The sequence below is a fragment of the Colius striatus genome, chromosome 4, assembly GCF_028858725.1.
Source record: "Colius striatus isolate bColStr4 chromosome 4, bColStr4.1.hap1, whole genome shotgun sequence".
NCBI classification, from domain to species: Eukaryota; Metazoa; Chordata; class Aves; order Coliiformes; family Coliidae; genus Colius; species Colius striatus.
In genome coordinates, this window is record NC_084762.1 from 17400053 (window position 1) to 17424450 (window position 24398).

A 24398-nucleotide genomic window follows, 5' to 3' on the forward strand; every position below is an offset into this window, starting at 1 on the left:
TTAATAAACTAAATTGCTTTCTGAACACAAGAGTTTTCCAAGACATATTATGCTGTGAAGGGAAGAACTATCTACAGGAAGAAAGTTTCGATGGTGTGTGGATGTCCAGTATGTGACCCTCGGCATTTTCAGGGAGCCTTGGTAATAAGAATAGAGTGGAGTTGACTTCCTCTGTAGTGAAAGCTGAAGCTTCTTTATAATGTCACTTAACATGTTCATGTTAACTAAATTAATGAAACAGCCTGAGAGTCAACTTCTGAAATAATTGATGGCAATTCCTGTGCAGTGTCAAAACCAAAAAGTGGCAACTCCCTCTGCTCCAAAGCCCAGGAAGAGTACAACCATGTATTTTTCATGTAGCCACTACAGTTTGACTAGGTCAGGCTATTCAGTCTGAACAATTAGCACAGGGCTTTCATTCTCAGTTTTGTTCTCAAGGGAATTTTTCAAGGACTCCTTTATGGAAAAAGTATTTCTTTCTAGCATTCATTTCTGCCATGATGGCTTCATGTTTGAAACAAACTCTATCCTTTGCATCTAGTCTAGCATGATACCCATAGTGTGTGTGGGGTTTTGGTTTATTCTCAGGAATCTCCACCTGCCTTTGAAGGAGCCTCCTTCCACCTATGGATAACTTTTTTATTCGTTGCTTTTCTTATTCATCTTAGCTTACTAAGATTCAGACTTGGCATTGTAACCTTCAAGCACACAGGGATATCAGAGGATTCTCCAGCCTTCAAAAGGGCGAGAAGGAGAACCCAGGAAACTACAGACCAGTCAGCCTCACCTCCATCCCTGGAGAGGTGATGGAACAACATTCCCTAGGTGCTGTCTCCGGGCATTTAAAGGACAAGAAAGTCATTAGGAGCAGTCAACATGGTTTTACCAAAGGGAAGTAATTTTTGACCAACCTGATAGCCTTTTATGAAGATGTAACCAGGTGGCTAGATGGCGGTAGTTCAGTGCATGTGGTTTATCTCAATTTCAGTAAAGCATTTGACACCATCTCCCACAGCATCCTGGCAGCAGAACTGAGAAAGTGTGGTCTGGATGATCAGGTAGTGAGGTGGATTTTTAACTGGTTGAAGGGAAGAAGTCAGAGAATTTTGATCAATGGGGCAGGGTCTAGTTGATGGCCTGTGACTAGCACAGTCCCTCGGGCCAGTGCTGGGACCAATATAGTTCAATATATTCATTAATGACCCTGATGAGGGAATAGAGGGCACTGTCAGCAATTTTGCTGACGATACTAAACTGGGGGAAGTGGTTGACACACCAGAAGGCTGTGCTGCCATTCAATGAGACCTGGACAGGCTGGAGAGTTGGGCAGGGAGAAATCTAATGAAATTCAACAAGGGCAAGTGTAAAGTCTTGCATCTGGGAAAGAATAACCTCATGTACCAGTACAGGTTGACAAATGAACCCTTAGAGAGTAGCGTAGGAGAAAGGGACCTGGGGGTCCTGGTGTACAACAGGATGAGCATGAGCCAGCAATGTGCTCTCATGGCCAAGAGGGCCAATGGCATCCTGGGGTGTATTAGAAGCGGGATGGTTAGTAGGTCAAGAGAGAGTCTCTTTTCCCTGTACTCTGCCCTCATGAGACCACATCTGGAATATTGTGTCCAGTTCTGGGCCCCTCAGTTGAAGAAGGACAGGGAGCTGCTGGAGACAGTTCAGCACAGGGCTACAAAGATGATGGAGTGGAGCATCTCCCTTATGATGAAAGGCTGAGGGAGCTGGGGCTTTTTAGCTTGGAGAAGAGGAGACTGAGGGGTGACTTCATTAATGTTTATAAGTATGTGAAGGGTGGGTGTCAGGAGGATAGAGGCAGGTGGTTCTCAGTGATTTCCAATGATAGGACAAGGGGCAACAGGTATAAGCTTGAACATAACAGATTCCAAAGAAACATAAGGAAAAACTTCTTCCCTGTTCATGTGAGGGAGCACTGGAACAGGCTGCTCAGATGGGTTGTTGAGTCTTTTTCTCTGGAGACATTCAAAATCCACCTGGATGAGTTCCTGTGTGACTTACTCTAGGTGATCCTGCTCTGGCAGGGGAGTTGGACTAGGTGATCTTTCGAGATCCCTTCCAAACCTTAAGACACAGAAATACAGAATATTCCTAATGTTTTCATGTTTGACCTCACAGTGGACACAGAAGGAAATTGAGCTTAATGTGTGGTGCATGGTGGAAAAAAAGACTTCTGTCCTGTTGGTTTGCTTTTGCATGCTCTCTCTGCATACATAGACATTCTCAGTTCATATTTCAGTCTCTTTATTGAAATCTTTGGGGACAGATTAGTACCCTTTATTTAGGACATCCAAACTCTAATTTGTGCAGCAATATTTGCATCTCAACATTTAGTTCCTCTCACTCTACTCTGAATCTTATTCCTTCTTTCAAGGAACAGGATAGGTTATTTTTTACTTTGGAAGCTATAAAACACGTGCAATGTCATGACCTAGTGTCACGGTAGCTAATAAGCAGAAAAACTAAAAAGTGTATTATTGAGTGGGATATTGAGTTACCTGAGCAATTTTTTTGTCAAAACATTTGAGGATGCTTTAAAAAGATAGTCAACAATGTGAGTTTGTTTATTGACAACATACTAAAAAAAAATTGGTGTATCATAAAATGTAGGTACTGAGTAATATATAAGGGCCATGTGCAGTTACATGTCATCAAGCTTGTGTAGCATATCAATCTGTTGACTTCAGTGTTTATGAAACGGGATGAAAACTGGCATAGGTTTTTTTATATCAAAAGAAGCCTTTATTTCTGCAAAAGAATTCATAAAAGAGAAGTAGTAACTAAGGCATGCTGTATCTGACCCTCTCTCACCAAGTAAAATAAGCATTTTCCCGCAGCTTAGTTGGAGCAAGAGAATTTTGACCGTATGTTTTGACTTGCCTTACACAAGCCTTCAAAGAGGTATTGGAAAAACCTGTTTTGAGAAAGGATAAAGGGGAAACAAAATATTGCTTGATTTCAGGTAGAACCAACCTCAAGTAATTTTATTAGATTTTGACTATTTCTCTGTTAGCGGTTTTAGTTATTTTAATAATTCCCAGGCTGAATAAGCAGACTAGCAATTTCTATAATGTTCCTTCAATCTTCAGACTTTCATTCTTTAATGAATTTGTTTCAGGGCTCGGTACTGTTCTTCAGTTCTTTACTAAATCTTATTCTCTAGACTATTGTTAATGATGGCCGCGGGCATATTTGTAAATGATATTAACTTCTCTTCAGAAAGACTTGTTTAATACCATAGCAATAATTGCTGCATCATAGTATTTATGCCTATTGCACTGATGTGTGGCTAAGTAGTAGACTAGGTGATTAAATCATTATTTTTTAAAACACTGCACAAAGAAGGCAACTCTTGCCTAACAGATAAACCTTTTAGCATACATTTTTAATAAAACCATTAGCTTATTTGCTTGCAACAGAAACTTGCTTTCATAGGGCCTTGTAAAAATCTTTTACTTCCGAATAATGAAATATCAAACACCAAAGAGGATTAGTTTTTGCTATCTTAATATCTTTCCATTTGTCTCTGCCTTTTAATTCTGCAGTGTAGACCTGGGTATCAGGTCTATTGTATTTTCTTGTGCCTTAGGTATCTGTAAAATTTGTAGGGTTCAAGTGCTTTGCAAGAACATTAGATGCGTTGGTTTATGAAAAGAAGATTGAGATTTACTCTGAAAATAGTGATGCCTGTGCTGTATATATTAAATATTATGGATGTAGACAATATTCAAAAGATGATAGTGCAGATGGGTGAAAGACTTGTAAATTTTCTTACAGAAACTGTAAAGGATATTGTACTCAGGTAATCCTGGTCAGTGATCTAAATTGAATGCTTAAAAAAAAAAGACCTGTCATTCCTAGCTTGCAGATTTCTAACAGTTGTTGCCAAGAGCTTCCACATTTGGCTGCTCCTGCATATTAGCATTCAATCTCATTTACATTGTGATTAAATGTAATTATTTTTACATTTCATGGGAAGTAAATCCCCATATGTGGAAGGTTTTAATAATACCATCTTAAGTCCATGAATATTAAGTCTATGGATTAATTATTTCAAGCTAATACCTTGTTCAGCATCATTCAGAGTTGCTTTGGAGACTGAAAGTTGAAAATGTAAGAGATTATTTATGATTTAGACCTTAGTTTAAGGAGTCAGTGTTTGGAACCAGAGAACCATGGCATGTAAAATAATATAAGGCCTTGTAAAGAAGATAGTAGTGACTTAGAGCCTATGAACCTTTATCTTTGAAATAATTTCCTTTATCATTTGAGTTCTAGATTCAAAGGTTTTAAGATTTGAAGAAGCTTTTGCCAATACATCATTCTAATAAATACCAATGACAATAACCTGATCAATTTTTGATCCCCCTTTTCCTGTTGTGGAAAGAGAATGGCTATTTTAAGTCCTGCTAAAGATCATTGACTTTGTTTAGGTGTCAGGGTCAAAAAATGAAAAAGATACTCAGTAGCAAGAATGGGATATTTTAACACTTTAAAAAAGGATAGCTGGGTCAAACTACTTATTTACTGGAGCTGAAAATAATTGTGCTCTATTAAGGCTGAAGGGAGTATTTGGTATGACATGTACTCCATTAACACCTCATTTTTCTCAAGTATGGATTGTCCCTGAGGTGTTATTTGGAAAACCAGTGATATTCCATGGGGTTCTCTTAATTAAAGAGGGCAAACAAAACCCACACAACACAATCCCAGAACTTTTTTTTTTACTGTGAGACCAATCTGATGTTAGTCTGGGTTCAGGTAGGTTAAAATGTCAGTCTTCTATAGGAACTGAGGATCTGAAAGGTTTCTCTTTTCTGGCAAGTTATCAGGAACATCCAGAAGGAGATGTTGACTGCTTCTCACTGGTTTCTAGCACAAGGCATCCACCCAACTTTTACTTACTGTCAGCTACAAACTGTGGAAGTTTAGCGCTCTTTGGGAACTACTGTAGTGTTGTGATTTCATTGATTGACTGCCAAATTAGTGAAAAGGTTTTCTACCAGGTTAGAGTTTCCACTGGTTTGTTGTGCCTTCAGTTTTCCTGTCTCATGCTGCAATTGGAGCAAAACCAGATCAAGGTTTTCAGACCTGTTTTGTTGTGCAAGTTTGATTTCTTTATATATGTGCCAGCACAGTTAAACACTCAGAAAGGGTGAGTGTAATTAGCTTGCAGCAGAGTGACAGTATCTAAATTTTCCTGTATAAACTCAGTGTTTCAGTTGAAGGCCAATGGCATTCTGAGGTGCATCAAGAAGAGTGTGGCCAGCAGATCAAGGGAGGTTCTGCTCCCCCTCTACTCTGCCCTGATGAGGCCTCATCTGGAGTCCTGTGCCCAGTTCTGGGCTCCTCAGTTCAAGAGGGACAGGGAACTTCTGTAGAGACAGAAGTTCCCTGTTCTGCAGGGACACCAACATGATCAGGGAACTGGAGCATCTTTCTTATGAGGAAAGGCTGTGGAATCTGGGACTGCTTAGTCTGGAGAAGAGGAGACTGAGGGGGGACATTATTAATACTTACAAGTATTTAAAGGTGTATGTTAAGGGGATGGGGCAACACTTTTTTCTGTAGTGTCTAGTGATAGGACCAGGGGTAATGAAAAAAAGATGAAACACAAAAATTCCACTTAAATTTGAGGAAAAGCTTTCCTGTTCAGGTGAGGGAGCCCTGGCACAGGCTGCCCAAGGAGGGTATGGAATCTCTTTCTCTGGAGGTTTTCAAAACCCACCTGGATGTGTTCCTGGTCTAGGTGAACCTGCTTTAGCAGCAATTGAACTGGATGATCTCTAGAGGTCCATTCTAACCCTGACCATTCTGTGAAGTGAGGGAAGACAGAGATAGTCTTCTCTTTCCCTCTAATGTTGTGTATTTTGTATTTGCAGGTGTGAGAAATTGTCTGCAAAAGAGTAGTTTAACTGATGTCATTATTTTAAATTTATTTTTTATGAAAGTGTTAATTTATAGTTAAAGTTCCACCTGCACATTGTTTTTTCTGTGATTTCAGACAATAAGTGAAAGATTGTTATATTGTGCGAAAACCAGCGGTGTCACATCAAGTTGTAGCCAAACATTTTCTGCTCTGGGGACACATCAGTGAAGAATTACTGTTTGTCATGATCTAGTGATACATTTTCTAGCCTGGGCTCTACTGCTGGTGAAGGAGAGAAGCTTAAACAGAGAAAAAGAAAAAAAAAACCAAACCAACCCCAAACAACAAAACAAATGCTATTCACACGAGATGAAGGAAGGTAATAGAGCTGGCTGATTAACTGTAAATTAATTATCATAGTGGTGCATTATTCCATTAATCCCGAGTATAAAGATAGGACGTAACTGTAAAACAGCATGAAAGTGACTGGTTAAATTGGAATCTTGAAGGAAGTTTCTGTGCTCTTCAACTGGAGTCACGTGGCCTTCAAATGCATCTTTTAAATGAGAACATCTATTTCTAATGCAGTGGATTACCTGGGAAGACTTCTAGTAGTCTGTGATCAGACAATGGCTCTGAAGCCTGTTTTTCTGTCCATGGTATGGACGAATCTTCTTTTTTCAAGTCTATTCAATTTTAAAATAATGACTTCTGATGTCTTGATGAAAGCCTTGCAGGGAGGGTACTTGCATCTCTGCTGTTAAACTGCTGTGCTCTTCAATTTCCATCCCTGCGGCTTCACGATGTCTGTGGTACAAAAGGCTGTGCGCTCTGCTGTCCAGCTGCAAATTGTAAGAAGTGGCGTCACTACTTTAAATCTAGATTATTTCAGAGGTGGAACCCTACTACATCTGTATAAATAATACAATTTATCGTGATAGTGAAGCAGCCAGTGTTATGCTAACATTTCATTATACTTTGAAATACAAAGGAAATACTAGATTACTTTATTTGAAAGAAATTTGTTCTACTTGGAGTAGTAACCTGCTGTGATCAAGTTTTGATCTTAGTCATTGGTCTGCCTGCTTAAGAGTGTCTTTAATTTGAAATATTGCCTCTGAGCTAGAAGTGAATAGACACTTATCCTGAAATTAAATGCTTCTGAGGACGTAAAAAGTAACCTCCTTGCATTGGCTAATGTTGGTGAATGTTAAAAAATTACTAGTCTTCAATCTGAAGGATTGTATTTCTGCTACACTGTGTGGTTCTTATGTATTTCATGGTGTTACACAAACCTTAAAAGACAAAGGGGAATCTTGTTTTCAACATAGTTCAGGATATTCTATGCTTCAGGAACTAGATTAACCTGACCACATAGTCAAATGTCGATGAGTGCAACATAATGACGAAAGACCAAGGGAGCAGTTTGGATGGAATCAGATAGAACTGACCAGAGAGTGAACCTTTAAAGCTCTTTTGGAGGGCAGCACTTGTGGACAACCACGAGAGACCACCCAAGAACCCTCTTAGACTATGTGCAGTAGACAATGAGAATAACACAGCAATATTAGGATCACATGAAAACTTTGACCAACCATGTAATAGAAAAAACAACACATACATATGTTAATGGGGTTGTGTATCAGTGCTGCACAGAAAGCCTCATTGGTGTGCTTGACTTGTGGATTTACCACTGAGCATATATGAGCTCGCGCAAACCTGAAATAAACCAACAATGTCTCTCAAATGTATGATTATTGGTGAGTTACACACCAGGTAATGAATTGGCTTTTCAGCCAACAATGGGGTAAAATCCTTTTTGTATACTATTAAAAAAAGAAAGCAAAGGTCCTTTTCCTTTCTCCTTCCATTAGCTGCTTTTCATGAGTATGAAGACTAATATCCTTGAGAGACTCCATCAGTTTCAACCATTTTAGAATACTGTAATGCTTAAGTCTCCTCATTTGTTTAATAGTAACTAGGAAGTTTAAAATACTTTTCTTGCACTTACATTGAGTTTGTTGAAATGATCACAGACTAAAAATACAAACCCCTGCTTCAAGTAACTGTGGGACTATGTGAAAGTTGCAGTAAATATTGAAAATAGATTGAATGTGTTTAATGTAGTTTCTAACTTATAAAATTTCCTGTAGCAGAGGTCATGTACATGCATCTGCAGTGTATGAATCAGTAAAAACTTGGTTCTGGTTCTAGAATTTATTATCAGAGATGTTATCATATTATCATAGAATGGTAGGGGAAGGGACCTTTAGAGATCAACTAATCCAACATCCCCTGCTAAAACAGGTCCACCTAGATCAGGTTGCACAGGAATAAGTCCAGATGGGTCTTGAAGACCTTCAGAGAAAGAGACTCCACACCCTCCCTGGGCAGCCTGTGCCAGGGCTCCCTCACTTGAACAGTAAAACAGCTGCTTCTTATGTTAAATGAAACTTTCTCTGTTCCAGCTTCTTTCCATTACCCCTTCTCCTGTTGCTAGACAAAACAGAAAATAGTTATGTCCTAACCTCCTGATATCCATCATTTAGGTACTTGTAAATATTGATGAGGTCCCCTCAATCTCCTCAAGACTAAACAGCCCCAGTTCCTGCAGCCTTTCCTCATAAGGGAGATGCTCCAATCCCTTGATCATTTTGGTGGCCCTGCACTGGACTCTCTCCAGAAGTTCTCTGTCCCTCTTTAACTGAGAAGCCCAGAACAGGACTTCAGATGAGGCCTCACCACAGCAGAGTAGAGGGGGAGGAGAACCTCCCTTGACCTGCTGACCACACTCTTAATGCATCCCAGAATGCCATTGGCATTCTTGGCCATGAAGGCACCTTGCTGTCTCATGGTTAGTTTATTGTCAACCAGGACTCCCAGGTCTCTTTCTGCAGAGCTGCTCTCCAGCAGGTCATCCCCAGCCCGTACTGGTGCATGGGGTTGTTCCTTCCCAGATGTAGGACTCTGCACTTGTCCTTGTTGAACCTCATGAGGTTTCTCTCTACCCAACTCTCCAGCCACTTGAGGTCCTGCAGAATGGCAGCACAGCCTTCTGGGGAATCAGCCAGTTGTCCCAGTTTGGTGTCATCAGGGAACTTGCTGAGGGTACCCTCTGTCCCCTCATCCAGGTTGTTGATGAAGATGTTGAACAAGACTGGCCCCAGAACTGACCCCTGTGGAACTCCACAGACCACAGGTCTCCAACTCGAATTTCGATATTCTGAGAGGGGTTCTTGAGCAGTTTTCTACTGTTCAGCAGATCCTAGCTTTAGAATCCCGTCTTTAGGAGGCATAACTAAATCAAAGCACTTAGATAAATTTCTTTCCCAAAACAGGACATGCATTGACTTTTATTAAAGCCCTGCACAGAATTTCCATGGTCTGAAATTCTAAGAACAGTTCAGGATAGTTATGTAAAAGAGAAATCTTCATTTTAAATACATTCTAAACTTTCTCCTTGTTATTTTTCTTGTGAATTATGCAAGGTATGAGAAGTAAAATGAAATGGAATAGTTGACACTAACATTTATTTCCCTATAATTCACTATAAACTATAACACAACTCTTCCTATGGATACAAAATGATACTCTGAAGCTTGGAGAATTAGAAGAATTCTAAAAACAAGGCATTCTTCTTCGTTGTCTAGAGTACTTAAATTCTCTCTAGTCCTCCAACCCTTTTGTTAATAATTTGTGTCATTTTTGTTTGATAACGTAGGCCCTTAGGGAGCTTATTTTTACTGGCCCAAGAAATGTAATGTGCAATGACATATACAGCAGTAGAACTATATAAAGTCTAGCTGGTTTATTTCAGCAAAGTATTCCTAATTCATGGATATTGACAATTTGCTCATAAGAGTTCAAAAAAAATTTCTTCTCAAGAAATAATGATTAAAACCCTCCATAAACGTTGCAATATTCCTATATAGACTTGAACTCCAGATGGAGAAAAGAGGTGGGATGATTGTTTTAGAGAGCAAGCTTAATGGTTTAGTTATTGTGTGTCTAGTAGAGGAATTGATTTTATAAAGGAGAAGGCCAGAGAGAGAAGTGATGAGATGCAATAGAAGATCTTGCCAGCTGTTCTACAATGTAGTCAGTGATTGTTGACAGGAAGCTGAAGGTTTCTTTCTGAGCCTTACGATAGATTTAGTACTGCTCCCTGACTTGGTTACCCCATAGGTCTATCTTTGTTTCTATGATCTGTCTATAAAATATTATTAGTCTATAATCAAAATTGTGAATGAATTAAAAATGGTCCCACAAAACAACATCAAAGATCTTATAGCAGAATAATCCTTGAATTAGCCAGGAACAATGGATCCAGTAGAGGCTAGCAAGGTTTATTTTGCTTTAATAGCTTTTTCATTTTTCAATCAAACTTTTCTTCTGGATTTCAGAAAATTTATTAAATTCAAATTATGTTGGTGCAGTTACCATACTGTTTCCAGCAACCTTAACATCATTTTGTTCATTCCTGCTTTGTAAAGAAAACCACATTTGGATATATCAGTTAATATTTCTGCAGAAGATTCCCTTCTTTTCCTACTCTAAATGGATAAATTTGTTTAAGAATTTCTGCTGGGACATGTGCTTGTATACAAGTTTTAATCATTTTTCATTTCTGATACCTATTTTCAGAACTATTTGCATATGTTGCTGTAGTATTTGAAAGTATTTTATAAGCAATCTTATGTGTAATCATTCACATTATCCTTGTGGTAAAAAAAGCTTAAAAGCAAAACTTAAGTTGCTTGAGTGAGATCAAACACAAATCATGCCAGAGGTAAAAGTCAGGGCCCCATAGGACTGTTCTTTGCAACTAAGTCTTCGTCTCCTTTTACAACATCTTCAGAACTTTAGTTCTTGTCAGGAACATGACCCAGAATTTGTGGAAATTACTTTTTAATTCACACTATAACTTCATGGCATCAGTAGGAGTAGCTTGTTTTACTCAGCATTGCTGTGCATTAGAAAGGGAAGAAAGAGAATTCATTTAGTATCTTACATGATTAGTCTTGCCAGTTGCATTGTTAGACTCTCTTTGTCCCATCCCTGTAATTTTGGATAAATTTTTCTATTAAGCTTCAGGATGAGCATTCCTTCTTGCCTGCCTGTCCTTATAATTGTGTGTGTGTGTGTTGTGTCCCCCTCCCACCCCGGGACCCCCACCGTTCACTTTTTGCTGCAGATTGTAGTCACTTAATGGCTAAATTGGTTTGCCAGGTTTACATTGCACTGCAGAAGGATGTAAGAACACCTCAAAATATTTTCAAGTCTGAACATCCTCTTAAACCACTGTGCTGAGCAAATTAGAAATATCAGGGGGAAAAGGAATATTTTCCCTACGGATCTGGAATTGTTGTCATCTTTAGAAACAACTAAACTTTGAAAAAAGATCTGGAAAAGTTCATATTCCCATCACAGGTCCTCCAGATATGCAGTGTGCTTGAATTACAACGTGCATCCAACTGGTGTGTAGGCCTACAGCTGAAAGGAGCAGCTTTGCAGCAGCTAGTGCCTTTCTAGCCTCTCAAGTTTGCTAAATTCTTCTCAAGAAGCAAAGCAATATTGACCAACAAGATGTACAAATGTGAAACCACAGGTTTTTATTTGGAATTCTGCCATGGGAGCAGCATGTGTGTGGCTGGAGGACTGCCTGTGTCTGTGGATGGTCTGTACACAGCAGATGGAATAGATGACTGCAGTACCAATCACAAGTCTGAGTGAATGAGATGGAGTGCTGGGAGTCAAGTGACATGACCAGCATCTGAGATGAGTGTAGCTATGATGCATAAAACCTAAAGGTGGATTTTTGCCATCATCTCAAAGCAATTTGTTGTGGACTTCATCCTGGGTTGCATTAAATCAGATCACTTCCTCCAAAATGCTGGCTGTTTTGATATCAGTTAAGCAGAGTTTTCTGTGAGGATAGATTAGTTAAGCTAGTTGTCTGATTGTATACACATATTGGCTGTCAGCATGTTTGCTAGTACAAAAACATTCACTAAGAATCTTGAGACATTGTTCAGTGTATTTCTGGATGCCCTAAATAAATGCATTCATCCCCTAAAAATTTAAGGATGCTCATCTAAAGGGTACCATGTAGTATACTTTGATCAGGGCATAGGTCATATAATCAGATACCAAAATAACAGTCCTGTTACAGTGCTGCTTAAGCTTTCTAAATAACAGACTACTCTCAAGGCAGGATAGAAGGAAAATGGACGATGCTCCTTCTCTTGGAATGAGGTGGGGGAAAAGACAGGTGATTTGATGCTGAATAGTTGATGCAGTGATGAAGAACTCCTGAAGAGGTGCTCAAGTGAGTTTTGCATGTGTGAGGCAGTCCATTATGGGAAATTCCTTTTCCTGTCTACTTTGAGCACATTGTAGAGATTCTTCAATACATAAGCGTTTAAAAATATTCATAAGGTACAAGGTGTAATTTCTTGACTTCTCTCTGTCCTTATTTGCTCAAGGTGTTGTCTCAGCCCAAGCAAAAGCCAGATAGCAGGTGAACCTTCAAACAAGAAGCATGAAGACTATTCCAAATAGTCCAGCTGCATGGTGGTGGTAGTGTTACAAGGAGGACCAGTGTACTTCATTTTAGCCACTGCTTATGTGTACACATATCTGATAATCATATTGGAGTTTAGCATATTCAAAGTAAAGGACTGTTTTGAGTCTCTCTGTTTCTGAAAATTAGGCCCTTTTGCACTGTGCTAATATGTTTATATTTAATGTTTAACAAAACCAGGAGTTCTCTTCCTGTGCCTGCTATGGAAATTTTAAGTGTTTCTTAAAAAAGATGGGATGTTGCCACTTTTAAGTGCCAGTGACATTTGTAATAAAACCTAAATATTTTCTTCCCACTTGCTCTTTTGCAAGTATTGCTGTGTTTGTTCAATTAAAGTGTTCCATCATTTACCCTTAGCAATTAAAGAATTTAAGCAAATAGCTTTATGGTACTGCATTGTTTGGCTTTGGCAGGCTGTTATTAATGTAACCAGGAATAAATGTAACAGAACAGTTTGCAAAGTAAGTGAGACAGGGAGGTTTCCGTAGTATTTCCTGTAGTTCCTTGGGCGCAAAGCAATTCAAAACGAACTGCAAAGAAACCTTGAGATTAGAGGAAATGAATACAGACAAAAATGACTAAAATGTGGCCTATGTACTCAGTCTCTCCACAGCTTGTAAAATCAGTTGAATTTAACTAGTTTCAGGTTTTGTGGAACAGCAAATGAAAGAAGTTAAAGTAAGAAATATTTGTGACAGGCTCTTTAAAGTGATTTGTTTTGATGCTTCTTAAAGGCTTCTTTGTGGAAGTTTTAAATAGTTCTCCTGTTTTCAGAGCTCTATGCAAAACTACATAGTTCATTAGAACAAAACTGATGTGGAAATATTTAGACTGTACAGCTTTACCTTGATATAGCTCTGTCTTAATCTTAGTTAGGAATCTGTTCGTGAAAACTAGCTAGCTGAAGAAATCTTTTTAATAATTACACTTGAAGGTGATACAAGGGGTTATTACTGACTCAAGTTGCAGGTGATTTTTAGTAGGGTATGAATTGAAAGAATGGTTATTTTGCTGGCGATTTGGTAGTTGTCTGTTCCAAATCCTATTCCTGACAGATGGGATAAGCAAACAAGATTGCTCACTTTCCCTTTCTAGTTCCCCTTAGACAAAAACCTTGGCAGTTAATGAAACTGAGTGGGTTTTTTTTCCCCTTTCGAAGCTGACAAGGGAAAGCTGTGAACCTGGGTACACAAGGCATTGTACAGTATCTGTAAATATAAGGATGACCTTCTGCAACCTTCTCTGAAAAAACACTGCATCCTTTTGCTATCACCTAGATAATCCTTATCCTGCTTGGCTTCTTGCCACCAGGAAGCTCAGTCCATGTGGCATCAGAGCGCTTGATTAGCAAGAACAGGCACGTGGAACAGAGATTTCAGGTCTAATGTCCAATTTCAGTCAATCTCTACTTAAATATTTTAACATGAGTCTGTTCATTATATAGTTAGTTATCTTCATTAGCAGTTGTTTTTTACAGAGGCACTGTCTGAATTAAGTTCTGTTTGTTCAGTCAGTTTTTACTGGAGTCCATATCTTGAATTTATTTACCGTTATGCTATAGAACATATATTGTTTAGTTAAAAAAAAAAAATCCTAGACTGTGTAAAGGAAAACCTTTTGAGGCATATTTACTCTTAAATATATCCAACAAAATGTGGAGCAGGCTTCTGGGATTAACAAAAATGTGTTGCAAAAGATGGAATTCTAGCAAGCATTACTTTTGGAAAAACTGGTTGAAAGCTTTGTGTTCAACTCTTTGCATACAGAGTGTCTTTGCTAATTCTTACTTTAGATTTATTTGTGAGGACAATATTTTAGAAGATATAGGAAGAACTTGTCATCTTCAGATTCCTGTATTTTTAATTAGTTTGTTTATTTTTTTCCGATGACTTTTGAAGTGTAGGTTCATGTATTTAGGACTCAAAATTAATAACATACCCCTGTGTGTAGAGTAAATGTTAGAAACAATTCTTAAGTGCTTTCTAGTCATCTATCTCTCCTGTTAGTTTCTTCAGTTTCTCTTGAAGAAAAGGTGATCCAAAGAGTCAACAGAGTCTTTTAAAATGTAACATTTTGGTCAAAATATTTATGTTATTTCAGAGAAGTTTAAAATGTAACATTTTGGTCAAAATATTTATATTATTTCACAGAAGTTTAGGTTTGGGATTTCTGTGGGATTTTTCTTGTTTGTTTGTTTTGAAGTTTCAATTGGATATTTCCTTTTCTATTCCATTGCAAAAGTACCAGGAAGTTTATTGCTTTGATAGGAATTTTCTTTATTATTATTATTATTGTTGTATTCCTTCCTGATGTAAAGAGAAATCTGCCCAGTGCTTTGAGTTGATGGTGATCACACTTAGACTTGCTGGTCTCTCGGCCATTCTAAATATTCACAACTATGTGGAAGGTGTTGGGGATCACCTTTAAAAACCTCTGTTACTGAAAAATTGTGTCAGAACCTTGAAATGAAATTGTGAATTACATAAGCAAGTAAAGTTACTGTTTTTTTCTATTCAAGCAACTATTGCAAGACTGAGAGCTGTTAAAGCTCCAACATGCCAATCAAGCATTACTGACTGCATTTTCAAATTTCTAGCCATGCAAACATTTAAGAAAATAGAAGTTGTCTTATTGTGCATTGCATGTTAAAACTGAGTACAGAAGAATGAATAAAAAGGTCACACAACACTCTACACTCATTTACCTCTCCATTAGGCTTTGGTCTCACACAAACAAGATAGCAAGTGCAATATTTATTTTGGTTTCTCTCAAATAACTGACCTTGCACCCTGCTAGGAAGCAATGTCTTGCGCTAAATCAGTAACAACCTCAGGTAGTGAGCAGCAGTGTGAGCGGCTGGTGCTGCAATAGTGAAAGTAGCTTTAACCTCAGTAGCTGCAGAGAAAGACTAAAAACAAAGAGAAGGTAGCTCAACCTGAGAGTGAGATGGGTCTGTCATTTCTGGTAGGATGCGTGTTGAGCTATGATCATAAGTTCAAGTGGCTTCCCCAGTTACAGTAATAGCCAGGTTACTGCTTTTGTTTTGTTTTTCATCTGTAGGATGTTAAAGATGGCACGCTAAGGTTTTGTGCTATTCTCCTGGTGTCACTTTACAAAATTACTCATCTGTCTTAAACATGACAGATACTGTATTTCTTGTAAAACCATTTCTGGGCTTTATGGTGTCTGTTACTGAGGCAACTCTGAACTTTTGAGGTCAAAATCACTTTTGAGAGCATGTCCTGCAGCTTGATTCTGGTTTTCCTGGCTGCTTTGTTTTGTGCAACTAGGTTCTGCATGTTTAGGTTTCCACTGGGCAGTGTTTGGGGTTAGTTCATATTTGTCACTGATGGAGCGGTTTCCCTCTGAGGTAGCTGCAACAGTGTTAGTCTTGACCTCATGAAGCTGATGGGTTAGTCTGAGTACTTGAGGATGGGCATGTCCAAAATGCTCATAGCTACTGCTCATTGGAGCTATTACTATTTTGGGAAGGTAAAAGACCATCTGATAGCACTAGCTTTTCGAAAGCAGGAGGAAATAGGGATGGGCAAAACAATCAACTTGTGCATTTTTAAACTGTTATGGATTTCCCAACTATTATGGATTTCCCATTACAAACACTATAAGTAGAGGTTTTAATTTTCTTGTGGACTGCTGTCCATATGATTTGCATTGCAATGTTTATAGACACATTCCTCTGATCCCTGTGGTTTCACTAGTGAGACAGAAAAATATAACTAGATTTCCTTCAAATTCAGAGTTCATAACTGTTTTTATATTTGGATACAGCAGACATTTAAATTTGAAGAAAAAAGTAATACATTATGGCTTATAACATGCATTCAGAAAAAGCTCGTGCTTTAAAATCTTCAAAACCCTCTCTACTCATACTTTTCCCTTTTATAAAAATAGATCTTTGGACACATTTGAAAACTAGTAGTTATTTTTAGTATCTGGTTGTTTGAACACACAGCTTGAGAGTTTAGGGACATGATTATTATTTTTTTTTCTAAAAAGTTGTCAAGCACCTGACTCTTATAATGGGGAAACTTGTGTTAAGTGTATTTGGAAGCAACACGTTTAGTGTCACAGGTTCCTGAAATCAGGAAAAAGACCTTAGCTTACTCATTTTGATTGCGTAACTTGTTTTTCCAAAACTGAGATGCTGGGGTTTTTTGCGTGACAGACACAAGCTGTTTGTTTATTGTAGAATATCATACGTATGTTAGACTGAAGATTTTCTTTTTTAAAATATCAACACTTCAGAAAAATCTGCATCATTGCACTGACATACCTTACTATTGTTGACTTAAGTCAAAACTCGTACCTGATTGCCTCTCCCGGTGGTACAAACCATGTTTGAATTACACAAGTTTCTTCTGTTCGTGTTGGCTTTAGAGTGGTGCAGAATTTTTTTTCTTTAGGTCAAGTGTTTGCACTGAGGCTCACAGAAAGAATATTTAGAAATATTGATGATGTGAATAATGTTGTTATGGATAAAGATAATTGAAGGGAGGAAGAAAAACTTGTTGCTGTTGTCTGTAACTGCAGTAGCAGCTCTTAATATAACTTAATAGTTGACCAGAGGAATAGTGTGTGAGGTCAGATGGAGCTCAGACTAGGAAATAACAGGGTGATTCACTTTTCCAAAGAAACTTTGCTTTTCTTTTACTTTCAAACAACTCTTAATTGAAAAACGTCTAGGTAATGTAATTAGAACATTTTTGTTGTTGTTACTAATGATAACTTTTCCTCCTGCTTAATTTTGTTGCTGTTGTTGTACTGTGGTTAATGTATTACAAAAATGCTTTAATTAAATGTGGAATGTTTTAAGACAAAGAAAGATTTTTTAACTTTTATTGCCTTATGACTTTTGAGCAGAGGAACAAAAGGACACTTGTTTTCCTATTCCTACTTGGCCAGAATACAAATCAAAATAGCAACGTAACTACTGCATTTGGAAGGTGGCAGCTTTAATAAATCAGTTAAATACTTCAGAGTTCATAATTCTTCCTTTTTTCAGTATGGAGAATTTTATGTGAACGCTTTAATGTTTTACCTTGAGTATTGCCTTGAAGACTTGAGACAAAGTGCAGCACTGTTCTGTTTATAGTAGCTGCAAAAAATTACTGATTTCCTCCGTAAATCACTGGAAATTATAAGAAGTATGCATTTTTCAGCAAAAATAACATTACACTATATTAGTCTTGTAGTTTTTTTTGAAGGAAGACTGAGTGCTACAAACAAATGAATAGTTGTTATTATGGATTGTTATTAAAATCATTTAGATGTTGCTTCAGAGTACTGTATGTTAAGTGCTCCAATAGATCTGTCACCATATTCTAGCTTAATAACTCAGTGGAATAGCACTAGCTTATAGCTGTGCAAAAGCTAAAAATTTGCTGAAGCAACAATTTATTGTGCTAAGCCACTAGTGGCACTGGTTCTGCATTTTTTATTGGAAGTGTAGATTATTCATTCCAGCAAGGCTAAATGAGAAAGGTGACAGTGCACTGTTGATGATGTTACTGAAGAAAGATCCCTTTAAGAAATAAAACCCATGTCCTATGGCTGAATGTGTGCTGCTTCTGTCCACACACTGTATCTCAAAAAGATTCATTAGATTGTACCAAAATTTAACTGCAGCAGAGCACAGCTATAGTTTGTAGTTCAGAAGAAATTTAGAACTGTTATGAATGGCCTTTGATAATTAATACCACCTATAGTTTGAACTTCCATGAACTCACCTTTGTAGTGTTATTCCTAAGGGCATGGCACTAGCCTTACTCAGTTTTGAATCTTATAATAGTAGCCAACTTGGTTGTAACTAACATGAAAACTATGGCACTTTTTTCCCCAAGGAATAAAGAACTCTGAAAACTTGCTATTTGTGATACAGAAGTACAGATCAGAACTGGAAACATGTAGCACATGGGTAGACACATCATATACACTCATCATAGAAATATCAAAAAACCCAAAAAACCTCCTTCAAACCGTGCATCTGACAGTGGGTTAGTTGCATTTTTATTGCTAATCCACTTGCAAATGATCAGGCACGTGGAATATGGGAGATGGCACAGTAGTCAGGCTCTATTCCCTGCTATGTTAGCCAATGAAGTGATGTTTTTTGAGTGTCTGTGTCTCTTGTGGCTGGGAGTCACATTTGGGAGTCTGATTGATATTAGTAGCTGGGTTGTTTCAGAAAGTAGAATGCTGGGCTATTGGTGGCCAGTTTCTCCAGGGATTTTGCAGCAGGATTTCTCACAATCCTTTGCATGGCTTTGGAATTTCCTAATGTTGCATGTTGGTAGGGAATGTAATTTTTACCACCGTATTGTGGGGATGTTTCTGTTCAAATGTTTATACTTTCCCCCAGTCAGGAGGGCCCTTTCTCCTCCCTGTTACGGTTGTAATACGCTTGCATCACTTGTGTTAGGTTTTTAATTCCTTTTCCCTTCTTCTGACAAAGCAATCCATATAATTATGGAGTTCTAGGAAGAGTAAAAAAAAAGAAAAAAAAGAACCTTATTCCTCCTCCTATTGGTCTCTTTTATCTTGCTTCTTTATCCATCTAGTATTATCTTCTTCTTCTCTCTTAGCAGAAAGGAACTGTGGGGATGAGGGAATCTCCTTTAGACCATGAGTGCTCAGGTAGGACATAATCTAGGCTTTTAATCCAGGAGCTCAGCAGAAGAGGACAAAGATGCCTTGCTTTGGGGATTGTTTTTACACTCCATTGCAAATGGAATTTCCTTGTGTCAAACAGTGCAAAATAAAGGGTATTTGGATTATTAAACAGGCTATTGAATTCCTCTTGTTTGCACTTTTCTATATAACCGATCTTATTCTTTGCTCATGGATCAAGTCAAACTTGATACTTTTTATTCTAGATATTTGTGGCAAAGCTCTAACTCTTTTTTTACGTCTCAATTTCTCCACTCCATTGGAAGAGGTTTTCTTTGATAGTGTGTCAAAGTTTATTGACGTTTTTGACATTAACTCCTACATTAAATATAAAATATTACATCCTAAAGTTGTCTTGCTCTAATTTATGTGGCTGTTTTCTTTTGTCTGGGAATTTTACAGATGTGTTATAAGGCAGCTGCAGTTGGAAACCTGCTGCTGTGTCTTGGAAGCCAGCTGAAGTATCATTCTTTGTATGGGCTTTCAAACTACTATTTGGCTCAAGACAGCGTAATGATTCTTAGTCTGATATGTCCGAGTGTTCTGATGAGGAACTGTTTTAACTGAGGTGGTTTTGTTAAACTATTAATCAATCTTGTTAAACTGTTTCGATTGCTCAAGTTAGTCTGACATATCTGAGCGGAGCCAGGTCTTATTGCAATCCTACTTAAAGGCAGTTTGTAGTCTATTTTCTTTTAAGACTGACATTTTGGCCAAAGACAAAGGGACCTATTTCTGTCTTCCAAGGCTTTGTTGATTTGTTATAAACTGAATAGCAATAGCTGAGTACTTTACATTAACAAAAGTAAGCTATCAAATGTGACAACACTCTGAAAGTAGAGTAACGTATTGCCAAGTGGAAGGAGCACAGTAGTCAAGCACTCTAGTCTGTATATACAGTGTTTTTCCCCCTGTTTTTATGGTTCACTTTGGGAAGCTATAGCTAGCTAAATGATCAAATTGGGCTATGGATGTACTAATGCTTTACTGGTTACATGTGCTTACCGCCACCTAAGCTTGTGTTGGATTTTTTTTGAGTATTAAGAAGGAAATGATTTAGACCTTCACTCTCCATGTAGAGCACTCAGTGAAATAGGATCAAGGTGACTATAAGCTTTTCTTACAACATAGAAGACCCTGCCCCCTAGTCCCCAGCTTCATGGATTGGACCAAGTCCTGCACTTTGTGCTGGTCCATTCCTACCTAGATGCAAACCAGGAATGGATGTGGTTGACAGCTTGTAGATAAAGCAAAATCTGCTAACCCTAGCAATAATTGAGATTTGTTGCTAAACACCTAGTTCCTGTAATATTCCTTTCCTGGATTAGTGATTCCTGAATCTTGAAAGCTCTGTTTGTAGTTTAAGTGGAAATCAGTATCTTTGATAATAGAATTTATATGCATAAGGCAATCTCCTATGGATAAAGGTTTAAATCACTTAATAGAGCTTACTTAATATTATTTATTCCTCGACCTGATTAGGAAAATATGGAACCTATACTATCCTTGCGAGCTGCAAACTCTTCAGCACTTTGATGGCTGTTCTGATTGCTTTTCACATTGACAGCTGCTGTGCTGAGAAGAAAAGGAAGGGAAACGTGAAACCTGGGGGCCGTGTGTGATATGGTATCACAGTGCAAGACAGCATGAATCTGCATTGTGTGTGATTACCAGACAGTAAATCAGCTGTGCTGTGCTAGAGCCAGAAGCCAGTAACTTTCACACTTGCTGCCTGTTTCCCACTCATTGTAAAGCCCTTCCCTATCACTTGATAGACCTGGAAAGGAAGTGCAGAGGAAGCAAGTGCCACTGCTGGTTCAAAATGTTCCAGGGCAACTGGAAAGTTTGAGCAATGGCCTGGGTGAGAAGAACAAGACCTTATTGACAGGGTTCAATCCCAGTCAAGTCTGTTTCCCATCAACTTCCTAAGTAATCACAGCCTTTCTTTTTTTCATCTCCTTTGCACTCTCTGGGTCTCCCACTTCCACCTCCTTTTTTTTTATATTTTTCGTTTATTTTAGTGAACTGAGGAACCAAAGAGAATTGTGAAATTTTCTTCCCTCTGATCCACTGCTGCTAAATCCTGGAGGATTCCCTAATGAAAAAGATCACAACTGCATTAAAAGTAGTTGTCATGCTCCTCGCCCCTTTTGCCCACGTATTTCTGCAGATTTTCTGTTACACGTTCTTTGGATTTCTCCTTTCGATAGGGTCTTCTTTTTGTGTGATATACAGACATACATACTGTTCCAGTGACACCATTGCACACATGTTTTGTCGTGTTCCAGATCAACCAGCATTGTAGACTGATGTTATTGAGTTGTGGCACTGTAAAATTATGTGAACACATAGAAGTAGGAATCACACAGGTAGTGGGAGAAGTATATAAGCTGAGACTTTCTTGGTTTCAAGCTCTTCTAGGCTGTGCAACCATAAAGTCACTTGCTTTTTTTCCTAACACTGCAGTTTTAAATATGCAGCAATTTGCCCCCTTGTACACTGCACCATCTTATTTTGCATAGGCTTACACACAATTTTGCCATCAATGTAGTAAGCAGCTTCCACTGGCACTCCTGCTGCTCTAGGGCCTCCTAGTGCCTCTCAAATTCCTTGCTTCAGGTTGTTATTCGCCTTAGACTGTCTATGACACAACAATAGCTTATTTCATCTGAGGTGAGAGAGGTTTTTCTTTTAGAACCATGCATTTAAAAAGAGGACCAAAGGGACGTGTATTTTTGGTTTCGCACTTAAATGTCTCTGGCCATGCTCAAGGCAGAGCAGATCCACATAATAAAGTTTAATCAAGTAAGCATATGTGCCATCTCGCGTTTATGTGGTGTCTAGGTAGCAAGTTGATTGACTCTGGTAGAATACTCATGCATTTTAAAGGGAAAAGCAGTTCAAGAAGTCAGTGAACAGACAGAAGCTCTTTGGGCATAGATAATATCCACAGAATTGCTTAGTGAGCACTGTTCTGGAGGGGTAAACTTTGGAGTTTTGATGGTGTGTACACATGTATAAGGATAATACAAGTTGTTATATTTGGTAATCCTGGCAACAATGATGCCAGGAAGATCATCTTATTTCAGGAAAACATGTGCTAGCGTGTGTTTTGAAGTATTTGCTTTTAGGGAGTTTAATAATTTAAGTTTGAAGAGGATTTAAAAGGAAGGGGGGAAAAAAAACCCCCTCAAACCAAACCAGCTCACCCTCAACCCTCAGTGATATATAAAATGTGAAAACAGCTTGTATTCCGTAGCTGAAATACAGGGTGTGTTAGGGATGTTTTTGAAAACTGGGTTGTTCAGGCAGGCAGAGTGATTGCTGCCTTCAGAAAGCTTGTGGAAGGAGCATGTGTGCAAGAGAGTTGGGAGTGTGACAGAGTGCTGCAGAAGCATGTCTGTTTGCAGAGTATGCCAAGCTTACACCAATTTTTCTAGATTTTTTTTTCCTTCCTTGTCTCCAAAATAGTCCACATTCAATAACAGTGGTTAGGATATTTTGAAAAGATGTCCCCAGGCACTTTATAATGGAACTTGGGAAGAGATTCAAGAGACGGGAGTTCTCAACCAGCATTTGTAAGCAAGTTATCTTAAAATATACTGCTTCTTAATCTAAAATTAACCAAAAAGCATCTATAGTATTTTTAGGTCAGTGTATAAATCTGGGGATATCAAAGCATACACTTGTTACCCAGTAAACTCACTGCAATTTATTTTTTCTTTCTTTTTTTGAGACCTTAACTGGTCCAAATCTCCCAGGCCCATTCACTGTGTTTCTGACATTTTCCTCTATCTTACTCTTCCCAGGATGGATCGTACTTGGCTGAGTTCCTGCTGGAAAAAGGCTACGAGGTGAGTGACTCGGTAACGGGCTGTGGGCTGATGGAGTCATTTGGATGCTGCAGCTCCAGCTTCCTCTGCTTCTGTCCTTCTCTGTGTATATTTTCCACTTTGGCCCTAGATAACAAATCAGAACTCTGGGGAAGAATGTGCAACATGGCCTGTAATCATGCCAGCTTATTGTACTATTTATCATCTCATGTCCACTGGTGGATTCTCTTTTCTCCTTGGGGTATAGCTGCTTTGCATGTTTCCCGCCAACTCAGATAAGCAGTGACCTGTGTGAGCCAAAACTGTAAGGAATTAGGGGATAATTTATGATGCGATGTATCACATAAAGGAATAAAAATCTCTTGTTTGTTCTCTTTCCCCATCTTTCTCCACACTACAGGCTCTTTTATTTTGGCATTTGTGCTACAGCAATGAAAACCTTGCATTTTACTTTCTCTGTTTAAAAAGAAAAACAAAACAAAATCCCCCAAATATGCTTTGGTAACCGTGTTACTTTCCACTCCTCCTCTTGAATTAATTATATTCTTGCTTATAGCCCTTGATTTTCACTTAGCTTTTCCTTAAAATACTGGGAATCTGACTCCTTACTTCTTACTGCCTAATTTTCCCTGGCAAAATCATCTTTCTTTGTGGCTCCAGCGAAGCAGGAATCACATTATTATAGCATGATTTGGTGGGTTTGAACTGTTGTGGGCATGTGTGAGAATGTTTGCTTTCTTGGTCGTGAAAGATGCTTCCAAAATGTACTGTAATGGAAGGAAAGGGGCAATCAAATTAATCTCCCCACAGTGTTGTATTTTCTGGGATATTAGTAAAAGCTAATGCTCATCATAATGTTGGATTTTATTGTTTCTGTTAAAATACTGCTTAATAGTTTAGTGAGAAGTTTCTCCTTAGCCAGTCTGTGCTTTCGATGCTTTTGCATGTGGTTTATCTCGCCTTGCTTATTCTATCCTTTCTCCTGCTTTGATTGATCTACTTGTTGATGTTGGGTTTTCAGCATTGTAAATTCCTTGTTTTTACTATTTCTCTGTTCCTTTTGGGGATGAGAGATATCACTGTGGTTGCTTCTGCCACTTTAAAGGCAAAAGCACATGTTCTCTCCTAGTCCACAATAAAATTGGGAATTGCTAACTGCAACTGAAATGAAACATAGCTGTTTCCACAATAGAAAGGTTACAGTAATTGGATGGAGGGCTTTTTTTTTAATTTCTGTTCCTCAATTCTTCATCTATTTATTGGAATTCTTTCCTGTGTTCTCCATTGGAGACCTCTGTTCCTGAATCACTAATTACCTCTCTTAGACTGTGCATTCAATTTTTTTTCCTTAACTTCAATCTATTTAAAGCTCTGTTGAGAAAAATCCACTGATGTT

At 38.3% G+C, this 24398-nt stretch overlaps 1 protein-coding gene across 2 annotated transcripts in view; it reads left to right on the plus strand.

Annotated features, from left to right (window-relative positions):
* The window catches only part of GMDS (GDP-mannose 4,6-dehydratase), a 417125-nt gene that overhangs the window by 49808 nt on the left and 342919 nt on the right, over window positions 1-24398 (plus strand). For both annotated transcript variants that reach the window (XM_061995859.1, XM_061995860.1), the window contains exon 2: window positions 22979-23023. In XM_061995859.1, the coding sequence (XP_061851843.1) occupies window positions 22979-23023 (45 nt within the window). The remainder of the gene's footprint in view (window positions 1-22978; window positions 23024-24398) is intronic.